This window comes from Scardinius erythrophthalmus, assembly GCF_964197995.2.
Source record: "Scardinius erythrophthalmus genome assembly, chromosome: 23".
NCBI classification, from domain to species: Eukaryota; Metazoa; Chordata; class Actinopteri; order Cypriniformes; family Leuciscidae; genus Scardinius; species Scardinius erythrophthalmus.
This window is the reverse complement of record NC_138243.1, coordinates 4,069,893-4,091,742: the sequence shown is the minus strand read 5'-3', so window position 1 is coordinate 4,091,742 and position 21,850 is coordinate 4,069,893. Positions and strand designations below refer to the sequence as shown.

Here is a 21,850-nt window from a genome sequence, read left to right as displayed (position 1 = left end):
CCCACAGAAATCCACCAGTTCCACTGGAATTAAAAACATTATTACGAGCTCACCGTTTTGAATTAAGATAAGGCAAGCAGATAGTGTTGAACACTGGCTGATTATGTACTTGCTCAAATTTATTTTGGATAATTTTTAACCCATAAAAGTTACGGACTGCAGCTTTAAGTCAGTTACATAAAAACTTACATTGGCATAATTTGATACCGAAAAGTAAGACTAACGATCCCTTGAATAACTGCTAGTGGGTCATTCTAGATGTTAAAGGAGAACTCCGGTCAATTTTAACATTGAGCTAATTTTTTTGTAAATTTGGAGTGCTGTCAATACAGAGAACAACGACGTAAAATCGGTGTTGCCTACACCGTCTTATTCTCTTTTTAAAATTTGCACCCTGTTGACTTCAATGGGGCAAGTACTAAACCTGCTTTTAGCCTCTTAACATCCTTGATGTGTCATTACAAGTGCACAGCTAATGTGAGTGATTCCTTCTGAGTGATCACGGGTGAATCTGACTGCAGTAGATGTGAAAGATATGAATAAAAATGATGTTAATTCAGCCAGCGCACATACCTGTATTTACATCCTGTTTTCGGTCAAAGTCCATAGTAATCGATTGTCGAGTTCACGTGCGTGATCATAGGTAACTAAACCTATGCGCGTGAACTCGACAATCGACTACATCAGTCGATCAGTCGACTTCGTTTGTGTGTTGTGTTCTGCACTGTTGGCACTTTTTGGACCCACGGCTTTTCGGGCGATTGCGCATGTTGAATTGGCGGCAGAACTATTGGTGAGAGAGATCACTCTGTTTGGATGTTCAGCTTAGAGAACCAGTGCATGAGAAGAAAAAAAGACGTGACGAAAGCAAGCAAAAAACAGTCAAGAGGGGGCACTCTTTTAATTTTACATGATTTCACCGAATCCATCTGTGGTGAGCACGACTGGTCTGAAAGCAAGCACTGCTTTGTTTAGGGTTTGGTCCACAGTCCTAGCACTTCTGGTTTCCTTTTTTGAATTTTGCATATGGACTGCTGCCACCTGCTGGTGTGGAGAGTTATTTCCTCTTACACACACGCACAGAACACACATGCTATTAGGGCGATGGATGTAGTCTTTAGGGTGTGTTCAAGCACAACTTTTTGGAGACGTAAGGTGACACCACATTCGGCTTTCCTCACCGCCAATGCTTTGATGACGTTTGGTATGCTTGGGCTTTTACATTGAACTGAGTTAAAATATAGTATCGATCAGAGTTGAGTCAGATGTGTTTGATTAAGGGGACATATAAAATGTGCAGTGCTGGGAAACACTGGTCACTATGAGTTATTGAGTTATTCCCATGTGAGCATCAGTGAGGTCAATGATGGGGTATGTCCTGCTCTTCCAATTGATCCTGAAGGTGTTCAGTGAAGTTCTTCTGCACCAGACTTATTTCTATATGGACCTTGATTTGTGCACAGTGTGATTGTCATGCTGGAACAATAGAAGGGCATTTATAATGCACAGTCATGGCCAACAGTTTTGGCAGGGATATTATTCTGTGTTTCGCAAAGTTTGCTGCTTCAGTGGTTGTGGTGTTGATTCACATTGTTTCTAGATAATTTTGCAAAGTGTTTCAAAAAGCATTGCAAAAAGCTTCATTGGCCCCCAGAAAATTATCTATATCTCACAACCCCAAATTTCATTTTTTTTGGCCCTGGCACTAAATGACCAGCTAATATAATTTTAATAATCATATCATCAGCACATGAGGAAATGTGAATGAGTGCTAGTCATGTGAAATCACTCTGATATTGGATTATAAGTGCAGACTGATTGGAGGGAAGAAGTAATTCCAGTCACTGTGTTCATGCAAGAAATTGCTGCAAAGAATATTGCACCTGAAAGAACCATTTACTGGATCAAGAACTTCAAGGAGAGGTTTAACTGCAGCGAAGAAGGGTTCAGGACGTCCTAGAGTGCCCAGTAAGCCCAAGACTTTAGGAGTCACTGCAGAATCATGTCTCACCAGCTCAGAACTGCTCAGTATTGGCAGCAGGTGGGAGTCTCTTTCTCTGGCGTATGTCCTTAGACCTTCAGTTCATGCGTTCATGACCTCAAGGCTAGATTATTGTAATGCTCTACTGGGTGGTTGTCCTGCCCGCTTAATAAACAAACTACAGCTGGTTCAAAACGCAGCAGCTCGAGTTCTTACCAGAACCAGGAAGTATGACCATATTAGCCCGGTTCTGTCAAAACTGCACTGGCTGCCTATTGAACATCGCATCAATTTTAAAATATTGCTGATTACTTACAAAGCACTAAATGGTTTAGCTCCGCAGTACTTGAGCGAGCTCTTAACACATTATAGTCCTTCACGTCTATTACGATCTCAAAATTCCGGCCAGTTGATAATACCTAGAATATCAAAGTCGACTGCTGGCGGTAGATCCTTCTCCTATTTAGCACCAAAACTCTGGAACAGTCTTCCTACCATTGTCCGGGAAGCAGACACACTCTGTCAGTTCAAAGCTAGATTAAAGACACATCTCTTTGACCTAGCATTCACATAATACATTATAGACTTCTATAATGTAATGTTAGGCTGCATAGATTAGGTCAGCCGGAACCGGGAACACTTCCCATAAATCCTGATGTACTCGTTACATCATAAGAAGAATGGCATCTACGCTAATATTAGTCTCTCTGTTTATCCCGAGATTTACCGCAGCCTGCTGGATCCAGGCCGTATCCTGATCTGATGAAGGACCTTCGCCTGGACCCGATGACAACACAGTGCTGAAGTGCACTTAACTATAGAACCAATTCTTAATGCGCATGTGAACGCCATCTGCGTTTCTCAGGTTCGCGTTTAAAGTCTATGTAGAGAGAATGGTGTCGTCTTAGCGGCCCCAAATTTAATAACAAATGATCATGCGACAGAAGCGAATCAATCAAAACTAACTTTAGCTGGAAAATAACTTTATTAAAGATCCGCTATAAAGCCAAAACAATCTCTGTTACCTTAAATTACACGTTTGTCTCTGTAAAGCTGCTTTGAAACAATCTACATTGTTAAAAGCGCTATATAAATGAAGATGACTTGACTTGACTTGAGGCGAGCCAGTCCAGCATCCTATGATCAAGGTCAATTAAATCACTTTCGCCGTTCGTGGGGCCGATATATGGGGCAGCTAGTTAAAATGTGTTCCACAGTTTGTAGTGGGTCTCCACACTCGCATTTAGGACTTTCCGCTATGCCCCACTTCATCATTGCTGCCCCGAAGTGCCCCACACCTGTCCTCAGGTGGTTGAGGATTGTCCACTGCTTTCTGGGCAGGTTCTGGCTAGGAACGTCCGTGGGGTCTTCAACGTAGAGGTAGGCCAGGCAGCCTTGCATATGTCGACTGGTGTAGTGTGGAGCAGTTCTTGGGCGTGTGTTGCAAAAGGTCGCCGGGACTTGAGGCGCATGCGCTGTCTGCGTGTCTCCGTGGCGATTTTCTGGAGGAGGTGGGATTCACTTGCCTGTGCCTCTCGAGTGAGAGCCAGAATTGCTCCTATTCACCTGACCTCTGCAGGGGGAATTCCTCTGAGGATGGGCAGTTGGTTGGTTGGAGTGGCTTGTAGGCATCCGGAGATAGTCTGTAGGGCGGTGTTAAGGGCAGTGTCCAGCGTAATGACATGGGGCTGTGGCACCAGGCCGGAGCACAGTATTCAGCACTTGAGAACACCAGGCGAGGTGGAGATGTGGAGCATCTTTGTGAGGCTCCCCATGTGGTGCCGGCTAGATGCCATATCAACGTGGCACAGTAGGTTGTCTTTGCCTTGACCGTGTCCAGGTGTTGTCTAAATGACAGTGTTCTGTCAAGCTTCACACCAAGGTATGTGGGGAAGGGCTGGTGCTGTAGCTGGGTGTTGTCAACCATAATGATCATTTCGCAGGACGTCTCTTTATTGTAGAGGTGGAACATTGATATGGTCTTGTCAGTGCTTAGCTTGAGGAGCCAGTTCTTCAGGTATGAAGACAGGATGTTCATGTCTTTATAGAGGCCCTCCTCTACTGCTTCCCAGGATGGCATGCTCAGTAAGTCATTTGCATAGCCTAACTTCCTCGATTGTGTAGCAGGTAGATCATGGATGTAGATGTTGAACAGCATAGGTGACAGCACTGAGCCTTGTGGGACACTGTTCTTGAGCTTTCTCACCCTACTGCTTTGGCCATTGCTGATATGTAGCCGAAAGCTGTGATTACTCAGCATTTCTATTATGAGGCTCACAATGCGCTTGTCTGGGATGGTTTCCAGAAGCTTCATATGTAGTCCGCGCAGCCAGACAGTATCATATGCGGCTGTGAGGTCAAGGAAAGCGGTGCCGGCCTTCTCTCCTGTCTGGAAGCTGTCCTTTATGTATTGGCACAGGAGGGTCACCTGGTCTGTTGTTGACCTACTGTTTGAAAGCCAGCTTGTTCTTTGGGCAGTTGGGAGTTGACCACTGGATTGAGACGCACCAGGATAAGACGTTCGAGGAGCTTGTATGGAACGCAGAGCAGTGAGATGGGCCGGTATCCCTTGGGGTTATTGATGTTGAGCTGAAGTAGCGTTAGCGGTAGGGCTGCGGTCTGCGGACGTTGTGAAGACATCAGTTTTGCTTTGGAGCATGCAACCTTGCAACTACTCCTTTCTACTAGTAGGGGAGGCCACATAAAGACTAATCGATTGTCCTGAGAAGAAAAAGTGAACGCTACCAGGAGTCCTGTGTCGTGCCAATAGTGAAGCATTTTGGACCAGCTGTAGTTTGTTTATTATGCATGCAGGGCAACCACCCTGCATCTTATCTGCATCTGTTGTTCCATGAAGAAACTTTAACATCCATGGAACCTTTCCATTGCACAGAAGGTCCTGTATAGTGGAAAAAGGTTCACACTAAGAAAACATGGTTAAGAACCGTTCACTGAAAGGGCATTGGGGAACCGAAAATGGTTCTTATCGCAACACTGTGAAAATCCCACTTTTGTCACTGCCAAACTTTTACACTAGCACCACACACTGATAGTGATGTATGAGACAGCTGCACATTTTGTCAGCGGCTTTGTCAGGAAACCGTATATGAAAGTGTCATTGAACCTGGTGTGAGTGACATTCAGTGAACAGGAACTTTCAGACTGAGAGGCTCATTATATCATCGAGAAACACTGAGCCTTTGCTAAAGTCAGCAGTCCTGTCTGGAATGAAGCGTGCTGTATGTGAGATGGCAGGTGCATTATGCAAAACTATTATTACTATTATTGCTAGAACTAGTTCAAGTAATGAGTCCTGATGCTCTTTTCACAGCTCAATCACAGTTTGACCCATTTTTTTATTTTAAGACACTGTCAGTCTGTTTCTCGAATAATCTCTGGCCTCTTATCAGTAGCAGGTTAATTTCAATAGTAGGATGCCCTCATTTTCTGAGCTGAAAAGTTCTGATGTAACCCATTTCATAATTTCACAACATTATCAGTCCTGTCTCCATTATTTGACAGGAGGACTGCATGAAACAAGGGCCACTGTCAACTTTTTCAGGTGACATACTAAACGCAGATTAAATTTCAGCGTGCCACCTTCTATCGCAGGTATAAAGTATGCAAATACTTGTCCATTTATCTTGAATCTCCTATACATGAGCAGTGCATGAAACGCAGCTCACAGTTACTGTATGAACACTTTTAACATTTAACATGATCAGACTGACAGGAGGATTCATCATTAGGACTGAGAGGGAAAACAAGTCTAATAGTCTTACAATACTTCCTTAAATCAGAAGTCTTAGTGGACAGAAGACACATGCTAATGATCTCAACAGACTAAATTTTGTTTTTCTGTCACTAAATATCGATGTACTGTAGGTTTAGAGGTGTGTTGAATTTTAGGATTTAAGATCCAGCACTTAATCCTTCATATATTGGATGTAGATATTTTGCAGGGCTGACTGTATAGTTGACTGTTTTGAATGTTTAAGGCTTCACTGTTCCCTTTCAGTTCAGTGGTCATTTCCTGGACGTTCAAGCTCTATAATGTGTGTCACGTGGCTTTGACAGGCACATGCTCGGTCTTCTACTCAATGCTCGGCACAGAGGTTGTTGGCATAAACGTCGTCACCCCGAACAGGAAAACCTATGAAGTCTCACATAATCAGTGTTTGGATAACGCTGTCACAGTTATGCTCTGTTCAGTTGTTCCTCTGGTGTCTGTATGAGGATCTCATTAGTTGCTATGGTGCCTGATTAGTTAATTTTGGTCCAGCTGTTCCTATTTAGTGTCCTCATTTATGTGTGTTTTTACACTCCCTGTTCTGTTCAGTCCTCACTGGTTAATGTTTGTGTTAACGTGGTGGTATGCTATTAGATTACTTTGTATCTTCTTCATTGTGCGTTTTCAAAGCCACTATAACCGTAACAAACGCATTGCAAGTAACGTGAGTTACTTTATCAGATTACATAGTAACGTAACACATTACTTTTACATTTACAACAAAATATCTTGAGTTACTTTTTCAAAAGTGACTTTTCCCATGTATTGACTGACAGCTCTATTGTCCCCATGTTGGGAGAATGGTGAGTGCAGAGGCGTGAGTGAAAACATGAGTACTGTAGACTAAATGTGAACATCCGTTTACTCATCTCACTTGCACAAAAACACATTCAGTGTTCCTCAAAATGAAGTGAAATGCAAACTCTGCATATTACGCAAACCTGCAGTTATTATAGTTTAAATTATACAAATATACTTTATGTATTAATCTCACTTTATTAACCAATGTTAACCTTCAATGCTTATTGATATGGCTGCTGACCTTCAATGATCCAATGCAGCCATATCAATAAGCAAAAATCACTTTAGATAAACAACCCCAACTTCTTCTACGATCCAGAATGGCAAATTAAAAAAGGTATATATATAAAACTATATTTGCTAAAAATAAAACTAATATTTTTTTTTATTAAAAACATACAAGCAAGTAAAAGTAACGCAAAAATAATGGATCACATTATACTGTCCATAAAAAGTAACTTAGTTACGCAATTAGTTACTTTTAAAGTAACACAATATTGTAACGTTACTTTTAACAGTAACTTTCTCCTGCACATACTGTAGTCACGCCCTTGCAAACTTTGTGCAATTGTGGTGTCCGTTTATAGACTACATTTAACTTAGCCGATTGTATTTAGGCTTCAAGTTGTTCATTTGTGAAGATTATTATGATGAACAAAGCATGTCAGAATCATAGACTTTTTTTTTTTTTTACTTATTTTATGCAATAATTCAAGTAAAAAAAAAAAAGAGAAAATCCTATTGGTTTTTGTTGTTGAGGGATCCAGGGTGATGCTAAATTTCGGTTTGGCCTACAATAACACACCGTCACTGCAGCACCCTATTCATCATAGTCTAATAAATCATGTCAAAAATGTTCTTTGAAATAAAATACTTCTCCAACTTTATGTATCTACTGTATTTGCCTGGAGTGACGAAATGCAGTTTTTAGTTCATGCAGTTTGGATGGATCAACAATAGGTGGACCAGTAGGGCTGCAGAATTAAAGGGACACTTCACCCATTTGCATTAAGCTTTGCATTGTTAGAAACCCAGTCATAATATTGAATGGTCGTGCAACACTCTTTCATTTTCCCCTAAGATGCGAGAAATCCGTTATTTACCTCTTACACTTCCTCCTACAATGACGCAAAAATCATCATTTTGCGTCACTGTCGGAGGAAGTGTAAGAGGGGGGGATTTCTGTTGAGACTACAAGCACTAGATCCTCATCTTTCCCAGGGGGCGGGACCCGCTCACGCTACAGACCTATTACAGATCAGTGGGTTGGACTTTACTCTCTGAAACTGAAAGCAATATCCTCCATCTTGTTTGTAGCTAAGCTAACAGGCGCTGTGGAGACAGATGTAAAGTTATGACAATAGCGGAGGAGAGTGCTCAATATGATATAGAGGAAGAGGATTTCGGAAGTCTGATGCTTGAATCAGGTGTTTGTGGCTACCTTTACAAGCCGCATTATAGCGAAGAGCAGCCGAGGCAGAAGACCTGCCTGCCGCGGACGAGGAGCCCGGACTGGCTCGAGTTAGGGCGGACTGGTGGCGCCGGTGATCTCACTATGCAACTACGAACCGCTACGAACACAGAGATAGAGTCCGTCTGCGGCAAAGAATTTCAACGATGACAATTTCTCCTGGACGAAATCTCTGAATCAGACGAGGACACGGACGTTTGTGTTGAGAACTATCCTAGTTTCGCACCGCATATGTTCTGACTGAACATCCAGGTACCATGCAATAATTCACCTTTTCGAAAGAAATACAAACGAGGAGTAATGCACTATTGAGTTCGCCAACTAACTAGACATTTTGTGTGAATGTGAAATGAATTTCAAGCTCTGGTGGTAGCTAGCCTTGTAGACGTAAGAGTTATTTCTCTTTTAGGCAGATATGCGCTTTCTGGATTAGTGGGAGTGGCTTGCGGAGCTGTGCAATGTGGTGCATTGTGGGAGTTGTTGTCTTTCATACAAATGCGTCCTGAAGTTATTTTTTGTCTTTCCTCGGTCACAAAGGCACCAAATTCAAAATTTATTTTACATTTCGACTACATATATGACCCACTTTAAATTAAAAACAATGTTCAAATGGGTGAAATGCCCCTTTAATCAAATTTATAATTGCGATCACAAATACGGATGCCACAATTCTGTACTCGTTTAAAGGCGCAATCATTTCAATTGATTTCAACATAAAATCAATCAATTCACTTACATTATTCTGTGTGCTTAAAGGAGAACTCCGGTCAATTTTAACATTGAGCAAATTTTTTTGTAAATTTGGAGTGCTGTCAATACAGAGAACAACGACAAAAATCAGTGTTGCCTACACCGTGTTATCCTCTGTAAAATTTGCACCCTGTTGACTTCAGTGGGGCAAGTTTTAAACCTGCTTTTAGCCTCTTAACATCCTTGATGTGTCATTACAAGTGCACAGCTAACTCGTGTTCACTCAGAAGGAATCACTCACATTTTCTGTGCACTTGTAATGACACATCAAGGATGTTAAGAGGCTAAAAGCAGGTTTAAAACTTGCCCCATTGAAGTCAACAGGGTGCAAATTTTAAAAATAGGATAACTCGGTGTAGGCAACAGTAACACTGATTTTTGTAGTTGTTCTCTGTATTGACAGCACTCCAAATGTACAAAAAAAGAGCTCAATGTTAAAATTGACCGGAGTTCTCCTTTAAGATGTGTTTTTTTTCTTTCTACAGCTTATCTTCAGGGTTTTCCCCCCATTGTTTTAATTTTAGTTTTAGTATAACATTATAATACCATGCATATATTTACTTTGGTTTGGTGTCTTTAAATATATTTTTGTTTTTATATTTGACATTTGAGGCTTAATGCTATAGAAAAGCAAAAAAAAGTTTTTCAGGAAGAGTGTTTTCAGCTTGTTTATAACAATATGGCACGCAGTCGCTTCAAATAATGGCATAAAGCTATTCAAAACATCATTCAATGTAAATTGTGATAATCGTAATTAATAATCGCAATTACAATTTCAAGGGAATAATTGACAATTATGATTTTTGTCATAATTGTGGCCCTTATGATTCTGGGACTTCTCCTTGGTGAGCTCTCCAGAGCCCCTCACACCAAACTCAAGAAGATTAGCCTCTCCTCAGGAAACTGGAGATCATCATCATGGTAAGACTTCCTTCCTCTGGGTCCAGCTTCAGTCACTCTCCAGGTCCATCAGCGCCAGTCTCATACCAGCTCACGGGACGCTTTCACCATCCGGAGAGCCTCTGCCAGGGGTCGCCAAGACCCGTCTCTTCGAGGACGTGCACCAAAATATTACAATATCACGAGTAATTGTATTGACACTCATAGCACCGTAGCGTTGGATTACAGTGCTTCCCAAGAAGAAACTACAGATTGGAGCTCTTCACTGAGAATCGAAATTAGGACAGCCGACACTAGATGAGACACAGAATTCCCTAATTGGATTTTACGCCGAGGGAAATCTGAAATCATGAGCCAGATGAGTCCTGCTTCAGAGGGGAGCTCTTCCCTCTCAGTGCTCACCAGAGTGAGCTTCCTCCATCCAGGAGCGGGAGCGTTGGCCAGCGCCAGGACTGCCGGGATCAGACCCGCACTGAGCCCGAAGCCTCTCGTTCTCCCCCCGGTTCCTGCTGTCCCCGTGGTGAGCCTCAGCAAGCCTCGGGCGCCGCACACCAGCTGGGTGCACAGCGCCAAACAGAAAGAGGAAGCCTGTGCCAAGAGCAGAGCGAGCGAGAGCAAGAGGTCCTTTCTGTGCGCCGTCGTCGAGCGCTCCTCCAAGCTGTATGGGGACCGACACACACCTGTCCTGTGGCACAGCTCCTCAGGGGACGCACCTGACGCGGGTATGACATCACGTCCTGTCCAGGACGCACCTGACGCGGGCATGACATCACTTCCTGTCCAGGACGCCGCTGAGACTTCGCCAGTGACGGCAGAAACACAGATCGTCATGGTGCCGTCGGCAAGACTCAGACCTGCCGTCCCTGTCAAGGTACATGCGCTTCCACTAATAATGCTGCTTCTCTGTCTTTAACTCACACTGTACATTAAAGCACATCTGATGGATTTACAGATGTATTATGGTTAATTTACTACTGGTATATGCTTGTGTTCAGACTGACAGTGTCATCACAGCACTGTTTTAGACTGATTTGAAGAGCGCCTCTTTGGGATTTGAATGTTTTGAGTGTTGTTTGTCTCTCCACCCAGATGTGCTGATTACAGCTGATATCTGAAGCCCATCTTGACCATTCCTCACATTAAATGGACTAGAACCAATTTTCAACTTCCTCTTCTACTTTTTACAAGTTTTGAGGATTGTACAATGGCCCCAAAACATGTTTGGACATTTACTGTAGTTCATACTTAAAATGAGTGAATGTATTTTGTATGGAGAAAATATGAAAGCAACTGTTATTTATTGTGAAAGTGCACTTGACATCAAGAGTGATTTAGGGTCAACACTTTTTGGGGCAGTGCATTCTTCCTGTAGAATTTCACTTCCTTAAATATGATTGATTTAATGAAAATGGATTTAACAACATTGTGTCAGGTTTCTCATTCAAACATGATTGTATCATGTGAAACTGACTCACTCTTTGGCTTAACTCCCTGTTTTCATGTTGAAAGAACATGTTTCAATCAAGTAGAAAACTGGATTCCCACTTGCCATCATGCTTTGTACAGGGCTGGTTAGGGAGATCGGCGCTGCGTCTGAAATCTCGTACTGTCTGGTATAGGAAGGTACTACATTTTAATTTGAATTTACTTCGCGAAAAGTATGCTCTGCCTGTATATAGTATGAATATGGGTACTATGAAATTCGGACATACTACATCCGCCATGTTATTACTGTCAGAATCTCTCCGGAAGCAGAAGGCCATCCCGGGACTTTTGTTTTTCAGATATGTATTCGGACAAACTACTCGGTTGGCGCTCTGTTTTTTGCATGTATTACTAGATAACTATTCAATTTCAGATGCAGCGTAAGTGTTGAAATGGTATTATTTTATGCATTTTTAACAAGATGTAAAAATGGGTAGACTTGTTAATCGATTACTTTGGTATTTAAAAGAGTTTATGTTGGCGTTTCTAGGGGTTTAGCACTGTGGTGAAGTGTTGAGGAGGACCAGCTAACAAGAGTTCAAGTTGCATAAAAGTGCAACTATATGGGAATGCCATGGATTAACCAGTCCTCTGGCTGCCAGCCCCCATCATGTGTACAGAAAAGTATATTTGGCTGAATTTTATTCAATAGTGTACAGTGATTTCACATGATGGAAACATGTAGGATGAACCAAACCGAATTCAACTTTGATGAATCCAGAAACTTGATTCAAGCAAGTATTTATACAACTTATTACAAAACTTCATGCTATCTCCAAGAGATAACATGTTTTCATCGTGTGGAACCATCATGTTTTTCATCAGCCAAAGAGCTTTTTGTTGAGTGTATGATGTGTTTGTAAGTAACACATAAAAAATAATAATCTTTCTTAGTAAAGTAACGCAAGTATCACAACAAAATGAATCAGCACAGACTACATCAAAATAGAAATCAATTACCATAGGTGAAAAATCCAGAGGTAAACAAAGACCTGGTGGTCACTCAGAGACGGATCACATGTAATCGCATGTGTGCCTCCTGGGAATCAAACCCGTCACTGCCGTTTGCAGCACATACTCATACACGTGAGTTACAAAAGCTCTGCAGTTTCCCTTGACTCTACAATACATGTTCAATTTAGCAATATCACAGGAGTACAAATGCTGCTGTAATAGATATCACTATGACAGTACAATAGCACAATTGTGAGTAAAAGTTAAAGGCTGGGTAGTTGATTTGTTCCAGAAACATTTTGTTATGCTGGTTGAAAGTCTTCACACCCTTATTGCAATCACTAAGTTAAGTGGTCTAAATGTAATATTTAGAGTAAATAAAGTATTTATACGTGTATTTATTTTCTGTGGAAAGGCGTAAGACCATAAATTGTTTGTCCAATCCTTGCATTTGGTCTGAATGCAATGATGCGATGTCCTGCCTGTCAGTGTGTGTGTACATCAGTGTTTCATGCTATCCAGAGTTAAGCCCTATTCGACAGGACTAGTGTGACATGGAGAGGTGGGGTAAAGTAATAATTATCAGAGCTTCTCTGGGATTTTAGTCCCGTCCGAATGTGCATCTCAGTGATCATTACGGACAATGTCAGGAAAGATTACGGCGACTTTTACCTTCAGTAAAAAGGTCCGGAAAAATGACCTCAGGTGATCCCGTGTGAATAGACCCGCTGTAAATATGTACGTGAATATTCTGTCATTTCCTGTTTAAAAGAAATTTTCTGTGGTTTTTCAAGTAGCCTATGGAGACGCTTGAAGAAGCATTCAGTTGCGTTCTAGTCGCTGGGACGAGTCTGTGGCAAAACTCAAGTGTTTCACACACACCATTCATATCAAAAAGAAGATCGACAGCACTTGTTAGAGGCACGAAACATCTTTTAGTGATAGGTAAGTGCCTATTACCAACACAATCCAATCTGAAGCTAATTAATACATCGTTCGACCGGACATTCTATACTGTTTTATATATATAAAGGTTATATCTGTTTGCGTTCATGATATCAGGAAGCAGTGTAATACACACGAGGACAGGAGTGACGGCGGTGTGTAAATCGAGTTACTCTCCCACTTCTGCTAGTTTTACTGAGATCTCTTATCCCGTGCGAATTGGCCATTAATATTACAGACGTCCTGTGGTAAAATTACATCACTCCATCTATAGTAAAGTTGATCCCGTCTGAATAGGGCTTTAGACAGACGTCAGTCACCGAGTGCCACAAACAGCAGCCGCCTTTTACAGTTCCTCCTGAACCAAAACAACCAGCGTATGCTGCGTTCACACCATAACTACTGTAATCTGGAGAGATGCAAACCCGTGACGTTACACTCTGAGCGCCGGTGTGTGACTCGAATTTGTGTTTCAATGGCAACATTATCAACGCCGAAATGAATCTGCAGCAGTCAGGTGGTACAGGTCAGTGCTCTCCGCTCTGTAAGCTGTTTATTATTACTGTAATGTTATGTGCTTTAAAACATGAGGTAGTTTAACGCTGTCTCTCGTGGCGCTTTGCAGACTGTTGTGTGTGTGTGCTCATGTGTTTGGAGGAGGAGTGGCTTTAGAGGCGCTTTGAAGGAAGGGTGGGATCTCATGCTTTCAAAGCTAGCTCGCTATTGCTAGCCTCTCCGAAAATTGCCTACCCTACCTTTAATACTGAGTAATTTAAAGTTATGTTAAAATGTGGGCAGTCATTTTGTGTATATAGGCCTATTCTTTTCTCCTCTAAGGAAAAAGAAACTTAAAGCATCAAGCTTTGAATGTGGCCCTGAACATTGGGCCTTTCTTATAATAAGTGTGTATTTGAACCTCTTTTACTCGCATTGAATTGTGACAGAGTGACTTACAAAAGTGGATCATTGCAAGCAATTTATTAATGGGAACCAGCCAACAGTGATTTGCAGTACATGGCACCAAGTTTCATGTGTAGCTATAGTAGGATAAAAGAAAGAGAGATGCATAAAATGTGTAAATAAAATGCATCAGCACAGTCTTAACTTTAAGTAGGCTTATATGCATTTGATTATTACATTTAAAGTTGTTTAAAATATAGGCTACAGTAGATCAAAGATATAGCCTAATATTATCTTATTATATTGGCCACACCCTAAAAAAGTTGCTTTTAAAGAAAAGCCCCGGATGTCATGGTGAAGATTTAACATCTGGATTTAAAACAGTGCCATGCATGATGACGTCAGAGCGCGCGCACAAGAGCTCACGCGCGCACTCTCACAGGACTGTACCAACTGACGCCAGACTGAGGGGACGCGCAACAACACACACACACACACACACACACACACACGCTGCTGCTCTTAAACTGAGCTGAAGTAAATCACAGTGATGCTCAACATCCAGCTTTAAATGACTGTTGCTGAATGTAAATCATTCTGCCGGTGAGTTTCCCTGTTTGTTTTGCTGTTTCGTTCAGTGTTTTGCACGATTCCCGATAACTCGCTTCACGCGCTTTCACTTCTGCAATATTCCCTGTTGGTGTCATACATTCAGTTTCAGTCTAAACGCGATTGTGTGTGTGTTTGACAGAAAACACACTTTAAACATGTTTATGTGTGTAGCTGCAGCTTCTCGTTCACATCTAACGTTAGTAGTGAAGCTAACAGACTTTAGCACAAGGATATGAATGAGTGAAAAATAAACGAGAATCAAATAGTGATGAGGAGGAGGAGGAAGAGGAGAAGAAAAACACACTGCGATTCCTCACTATATTCAGTTTTTTCGTCTTCATTCAGGACAGAGCTTTACTGTTGTTTGCTGGCTGGCGAGATGAACGATGATTTGATTTCCATGTGATGATGCTGTGCCTCTGACCTAAATGCGCGTTATAACAGTGTAATAATAATAATATTAACAGTGTATTTGAGTTGTATTAACAGTGCTGGGTGAGAGTTACCATAGACCCTCATTACAAACATCACTGTTCAGCCTTTGTGTTCATTGTCTGCTGATGTTTGATCAAACCAGCCAATCAGCAGTGTGCTTCACTGAGCTCTGGTCCTGTAGGGTCTGCTTCCAGAGCCACAGCACGGTCACGTGACAGATTCATCCTGAGCTTCAGTGTTTGGCACAGTGCTTATAGTTTATGGATGAAATATTTTGAGATTTGAGGAACCTTTCAGTGACCATCCCATCATTAACCACAAAGCCACACCACACCGGCCAACCTTGCGTGAAAGTGAAAAAACAAACGCATATCTGTCTTGGAAAACATGGATTTTGTTTTAGCATTTTGTTCTGCCATGGTGTGACAATCGTTATGGCAAATGTGATGCTGTTTTTTGATTGAACTGTCACTGTCATGTACACATTTATGGCTTGCAGACTCTAAACGACTGTATATCAATGAGAAGTTGAACATTAAATGTAGAATTGTACAGCACACTTAATTAAAAACATTAAAGGATTTTGTACTTTTAAAAGTACATTTTTTGATAGTAATCAGCATATTGTGTATGTAAATGCACTTGATGTTGCAATATTGATTTTCTTTTCCATCAATAGTGTTTAAAAACTAATGTTATTAATCGTCAATAAGCTAGTTAAGAATAACGCCATATTTGTGGCAGGAATGTTGGCTGTTAGTACAGGGGTCATCATATATACAGCCCTTATTGTTGAGCATTAGCATCATATCTGCTCAAAGCCAATCTTCAGACGCCTTTTTAGTGATTTCAACATACTCTAATGTACAGAGTAAAAATGAATACACTCTTATTGGTAGATTTATCAGATTAGCCTGAATATCTAAGAAACGGGCAGTGACAGGACAGGACAGCGTGTGTTTCTGCCACAGTGCTTTCACTGAGATATTGAGCAAGCTCTCAAGGTTTTGTTCGGTTATTTCCGTTAGCATGTATTGCATCATGCTCTCTGGTTTCACGCCGGCCACAGCACTGACATCAGTCATGTTGCAGATGTTTTCTCTGACAGTTTCCTAATAAGAGGACAGACCCTATGGAGTAACCGGACTCTTAATGTCTCAGGACACAGGGATAGACCAGCTCAATAACTCTGGAGTGGCTAATAATCTGGTGATTATGACAAAAACCATAGGCTAATTGCTGATTATTTCCCCTGATATTGCAGTAATTTGGATGACTTGGAAATACTGTTGTGTTGAGCAACTGCATGTTATATTCTTGATGTAGCTGCACTTTCAAAACAACATTGTAATTCATCATGTTTTAAACATCACTCAAAAAATCTGTTAACCATTGGCTACTAGGCTATATAAGGAATAAAATAGTTGCCAAATTATGTGCAACATAAGAATAGACATGTTTTACATGCATTAAACGCTTGATTCCAGTCCTCCTGCACATGTGCATCTGCAGCCTCAGCTCTTCATCCGGCTCGTGGATGTCCTGGGAAATGATTTGTTCTCTGAGCCAGTGTCACAGACCATAATAATGCCAGCATCACTGGACACTGAGTGTAGTTTGGCATCCTATAAACATTGTCATATATAATGCACACATCCAGTCTATTTCTCTTCATTAGTAATGTCTGCGAGCTGAATCTGGGGAAAGGCAGCTCTTCACACACTCATGAGTGCTGTTGAAATGTATTTTTAGCTCCTTACATTTTTTCTCATCATGTAGACACAGGTTATAATGTATATAATGTTATATAGTGCATATAATTAGCAAAATGCTCCTCTATTGTTATTTTTTTCTAGCTATCTATTGAGTTTATGGCCACTGAATGGCTTTTCTGAGGTCAATGTGACGCGGTCTGTTGTTCTAACATCTTTCCACTGTTGAAACGCTGATTGAGCGATTACAGTAAGTTGTACTGCATCTTTTAACATTTCCTTCTGATGTTTATTGAAATGATCAGCTCACGTGCCGCTTGAACTGATACGGCTGTCACGCCACATTAAAGAGCACCAAAAGCACATGTATTTTTTGTATTTCGTGATAGAATTAACATAATTTGAAAGCTGAGGATTTCCTTATAAAAACATTGTTTGCTTGAATGTTCAAAAAGCACATTATTTTCCCCATATTCTCCAGTGTTGCGGCTCCTCTCTTCCCTGTCTGTCAGTAACGCTCTGTTTACTTACTGTCTCTATGAAGCCCCTCCTTCTGAAAGCACACTGTGCTCTGATTGGTCGGCTGGATCGGTGTGTTGTGATTGGTCGAGTGTGTTTGGGCCATGTCCCGCCCCTTACCATAACCGCCAGTTTCAACACACTACTGTTTTCACACTACGGGAATTATTTAAACGAGGAATATTGTGACGTGTTCGTTCCCGGAAGAAACTCAAGACTACAGTGGAGGCGTTTCAGGAGTTCAGGAACAGCGCGTCAGGGGTGTAACGGTACACATGTTCGTACCGAGAATTTTTGGTACGTGTCATTCGGTTCGGTACACGTGTGCCGATGAACAGAGTTGTAGCCCATTAACCACTTTTAACCACCAATAATCGCAATAAGCTCTGTGTGTTGTTACTTTCATTAAGAAACAAAGTCTCATCTCAAATTCTGTCCATTTTATCACAAAATTCTAACAATAAATGCCGTTTTGACGTTCTTTGATGTGGCGTGACAGATCGCTATAGGCATATATAGTGCATATATTTAGCCAAAGAGTCGCTATATTTTACTAAACCTGTCTTGATTATTTAATAATCAATATATGGCTCTCCATATAGTCATATAGTTTATGGATAGATAGATTTTCTATCCTTAAGACATTTTTTAATTATAATTTAATTTTAAATTAGACACAATTTGTTCAGTAAACCTGCACGGTTTAATAAAAAAGCCGAGGTGTGTACGTAACCGTCATGCTGACGCCGTGGTGCGCACTGATATAGAGAATAACTCCCGCTGGAGGGAATACCTGCTTTAGATCTCTGGAAACAGTTCAACATGGATAAAAGCATAACAGGACCCCTTTAAAAGTTTTCACATAGGAGGTGAAAACAAGAGTTTTTATAGGCCACATTGATTTTTTGATTTCGATTTTTGTATTAATTTATTCATTAACTTGTTTTTCAAATGGTATATTCATTTTTCAAATGGCATATGGTTATTATATTAATTATGCAGTCCTGTTCTCAAGTTTATGATTCAGCCTTCAGGGTTTGACCTTTGACCTTTGGGTTACTGACCCTTCAACCTCTATAAGATACTACCATCATCAGAGAGTGATTATGATCCATGCAGCAGCCGTAGGGGTCGTGTGCTAGCAGTGCTCTGACATCAGCCTCAGCTCTCGAGTTTGGATGTATGGTGTTTTATTTCCATGCCGTTATATAAACGAGCGGATTAGTTCATCAGTGCTGCGGTCGTCCTGCGCTGGATCACTGGCAGAGACTCCAGTCTCTCAGCACACGTTTCCACCTTTCTCTTCGCAGATGTTTCCAGCATTTCCCTTACTGTGACACGTCTTCATGCAGAGCGTTTGGACTTTGAGCATTTTCATTGACTGATTGCTTTTTAATGGAGTTATTTTTGTCTTTCATCTGCAGTATTGAAACCAGGCATCAGAATGGAGCTGACTTTGCTGTCATTAACTCATAAAAACTGAAACTGAAGGATCATAATCTCCTCAACATTCATCTTCATACAGCCGTAGTCTTTTAGAAGAATCTCACACGTGTCGAGTGTTTTATAATGGAGATATGTAACTGATCAACTCATATAATGTGCTATAAACCTTTAAAATAATTTTACCTCCTTAATGCAATTTATTTCCAAGTGAAAATAGATGAAATCAAGAGTCATCCATAATGAAGTTGAGGATATTCTCTGAGGTGTGAGGAATAATGACGGATTTTGCTCTTTTATCTTTGGTGGATTGGCTGGATGGTCGTGTGTGATGGCTGGCTGGTTGGAGGCGATGGGATGAAAAATAAGCTCTGGAGTTTCAGAGGAAAATAATGAAGAATGACATGAATTTATTTTGATTCCATGTTGATTTGTAAGCATCATAAATATGTTTCAGACGTAACTAGATCAGGTGTGTTTCATGTGTCTGGTTAGGGCTTCACAATAAGGAGGAAGAATGTTAAATGTGATGATACGAGTCAAATCAATTTCAGTAGTTCAGTTGATTTAAAGAAAACGATGACACATCCAATACCTTCCCTAGTAATAAAGCCATCGCTGCTGTTTCTCCAGAGCAAGTCTTCTACTGAAGGGACATTGTGTTTAAGTATTATCCACTATTGATGAAATTTAAACAGAGTACAATTAACTTTTGCACATCAAGATGGGAAGAATAAATCCTTCAGAGCTAACACACGACGTACCAGTTACGTCATTTTCATGCATTACTGATTGACAATACTTGATTGTAATTTAATTAGCTCTTAATAAATAGGCTAGTGAAGTGATAGACAGCGAAGCTCGAGCACAGCACGTCACACAGGACAGGACAGTTAGCTTTTCTGAGCTGAGAAACGTTTATTTCGTAACAAGTTAGCCTAGAAAATAGCCTTCAAATAATGACAGCAGATACTGAATCAGGACAACATGTTTTTCTCTGGCACTCTTAGTCTTTACTTAAACTGCGTTCAAAATAATAGTCATTTTTACAGAATGACATTTCTTGACTGTTGTTTTGACTACACACTTTGACTACACACTCCGCGACCCACTCAAAATGGTTTTGCAACCCACCGATTGAGCAACACTGTTCTGAAGGAAGAGCCAGTTTAACTGGCTACTTTAGTCCTGGTTTGGGAGGAGGGTGAGATTTCCCCACACTTGCAGACTGTTCGCTGGACGCTGCTCTTATAGCATGTTGTGCTCGAGCTGACTCAAGAGGTTTGTTGTATTTTCCCTTTGAGAAACCACCCGCAACCTACATGACTGAGTGCACTCGGTTTATAACCAAAATACTCTCACAAGGTGCTTCCTTATTTTGACAGCAGGCTTGGCACCGCTTGGCTGTAATGACACACTTTAGTGCATTTTAGGGGCCTTTCCCACAGTAGCAACTAAATACTTCTGCTCTACTGATATTAAAAATCTACTTAGTTGTTCAGAATTAGAGATGCACCAATTGAAATTTTCTTGGCCGATTTTCGTTTTTTTTTGTTTTTTTTTGTAATGCCAAGTTTTATTTACATAAGTAAAAAGACAGTAATAAGTTTCATAAAAAATAATTTATAACAATAAATAATAAACACATTTCAAACAACAGCACAAATAAATGCAAGAGAGAAATGAAATAAACACGGCTTTAAAGGTGCATTGCGCAACATTTCATGTTAAAAATACCCGTTTTTCTAACCCATACATGCTTAAACAATTGCCTGATGGGCTGAATGAGCCCTTCTCTGATCACTGCGATTGCCTCTATAATCCTGTACAGTAAAATAAATAAGAGGGATTCGGGTCGGAATTTGAGACTGGGCGTGACGTCATGCGCGTTCAGTCGCAGTGTTGCAGACTGCAGTTTCGCTTGTCGCCAGAGGGGGCATAGTTCTGCAAAAACTCAGAGACTTGCGCAATGCACCTTTAAGTTTTTGCTGGTGGACACGCAGTATATTCAGGTAAGAAATAAAGAAATAAAAATAATCAAATGTAAAATAACACTGGATAGTCTTCATTGTAAAAATTAAATACAGATTAATGCATATAATTTGTTACAAAAGTTACTTAGTGAAGAGCAGCGAGTGATTTTCTCAGTCTTTCGTTATTTGATTAACATGGCAGACAAAAGCAGGTTTATTAGCTTATGCACAGATCCAGTATACTGATACACAACCTGCGTTATCTTTCTCAAAAGTGTGTTTCTCTTGTGTGTCACTATACACAGAGAGAGATTGCCTGTGCCGCTGGCAACATTACCGATCGGAGCATCTCTGTTTATAATTCTTATTTCTCTGGCTGATATGGCAGTGGTCTGGGATTTTAAAGTATCTCTGTGGATCCAGTATCATGCAGACACAAAAGATTTATTCCTCAACTAAAAGTGTCTGAAAATGAGATAAAGGGAGTAGTATTGGGCCAGTCATGTGATCTCAACATGGCAGTCACCATGAAGCTAACAAACTCATTGTGGGTTTTGGGAATCTTTGTTACTTACGTCATCTTTAAGTTCTGCTATTAATAAGACTCTGGCTAGTTTTACATCAAATGCATTTGTTATTTTAAGTTGGTAGGAGTGCGATAATCTATATCCCATCTATACATTATTTTTGTAATTCTTTTCCAAGTTTTCATGAGCTTATATTAAGAGACACTACATAGAATATTAGCATTTAAAATTCATTTGTCTCTCCACATAACCATTTGTAATGAACTAGTAAAGACAAAAAGATTTTTCTTTTTTTTTTAAGAAATTGGGAGCAGTTTCAGGACCTGACATGTACACTTAACCTTTTAATAAATGAATAGCCAACTCATACGCTTTACTATGTATTCTGTTTGATGATGGCAGATAAAACTCTTATTCTGATGGGATAACGGCCGCAGGTTTGCCTGAGATGTTACTGTAGGTGATCACGACACTTATCTGAAGTGTATTTTGATTGTAAACCCCTTTAAAATGGTGCACCATATTAAATGAAGAGGAAACCTGAACCTTGCTCTGCTGTAGCTCTTAAACGTGCTCGGTGATAGCGTGTTATTCCTGTATTCTCTGAGAGTAATTATTGAGTTAGAAGACAGAAGATCACAGGCTGACACGG

General features: G+C 40.7%; 2 protein-coding genes across 11 annotated transcripts in view; one reads left to right on the top strand and one right to left on the bottom strand.

Annotated features, from left to right (window-relative positions):
- psd3l (pleckstrin and Sec7 domain containing 3, like) overlaps positions 1-21,850 on the top strand; it is a 132,714-nt gene that overhangs the window by 5,195 nt on the left and 105,669 nt on the right. For 5 of the 8 annotated variants that reach the window (XM_081354294.1, XM_081354295.1, XM_081354291.1 and 2 more), the window contains exon 1: positions 10,290-10,564. The exons of 1 other annotated variant lie outside the window; for it this stretch is intronic. In XM_081354294.1, coding sequence (XP_081210420.1) covers positions 10,418-10,564 — 147 coding nt within the window. In that variant the 5' untranslated portion in view covers positions 10,290-10,417. Of the gene's footprint in view, positions 1-10,289; positions 10,565-14,407; positions 14,581-21,850 lie in introns of those variants that run through there. 2 more of the 8 variants (XM_081354296.1, XM_081354298.1) reach the window with 2 other exon arrangements.
- Positions 1-21,850, bottom strand: part of sh2d4a (SH2 domain containing 4A) — a 46,346-nt gene that overhangs the window by 20,931 nt on the left and 3,565 nt on the right. The gene's annotated exons all lie outside the window — the stretch shown is intronic.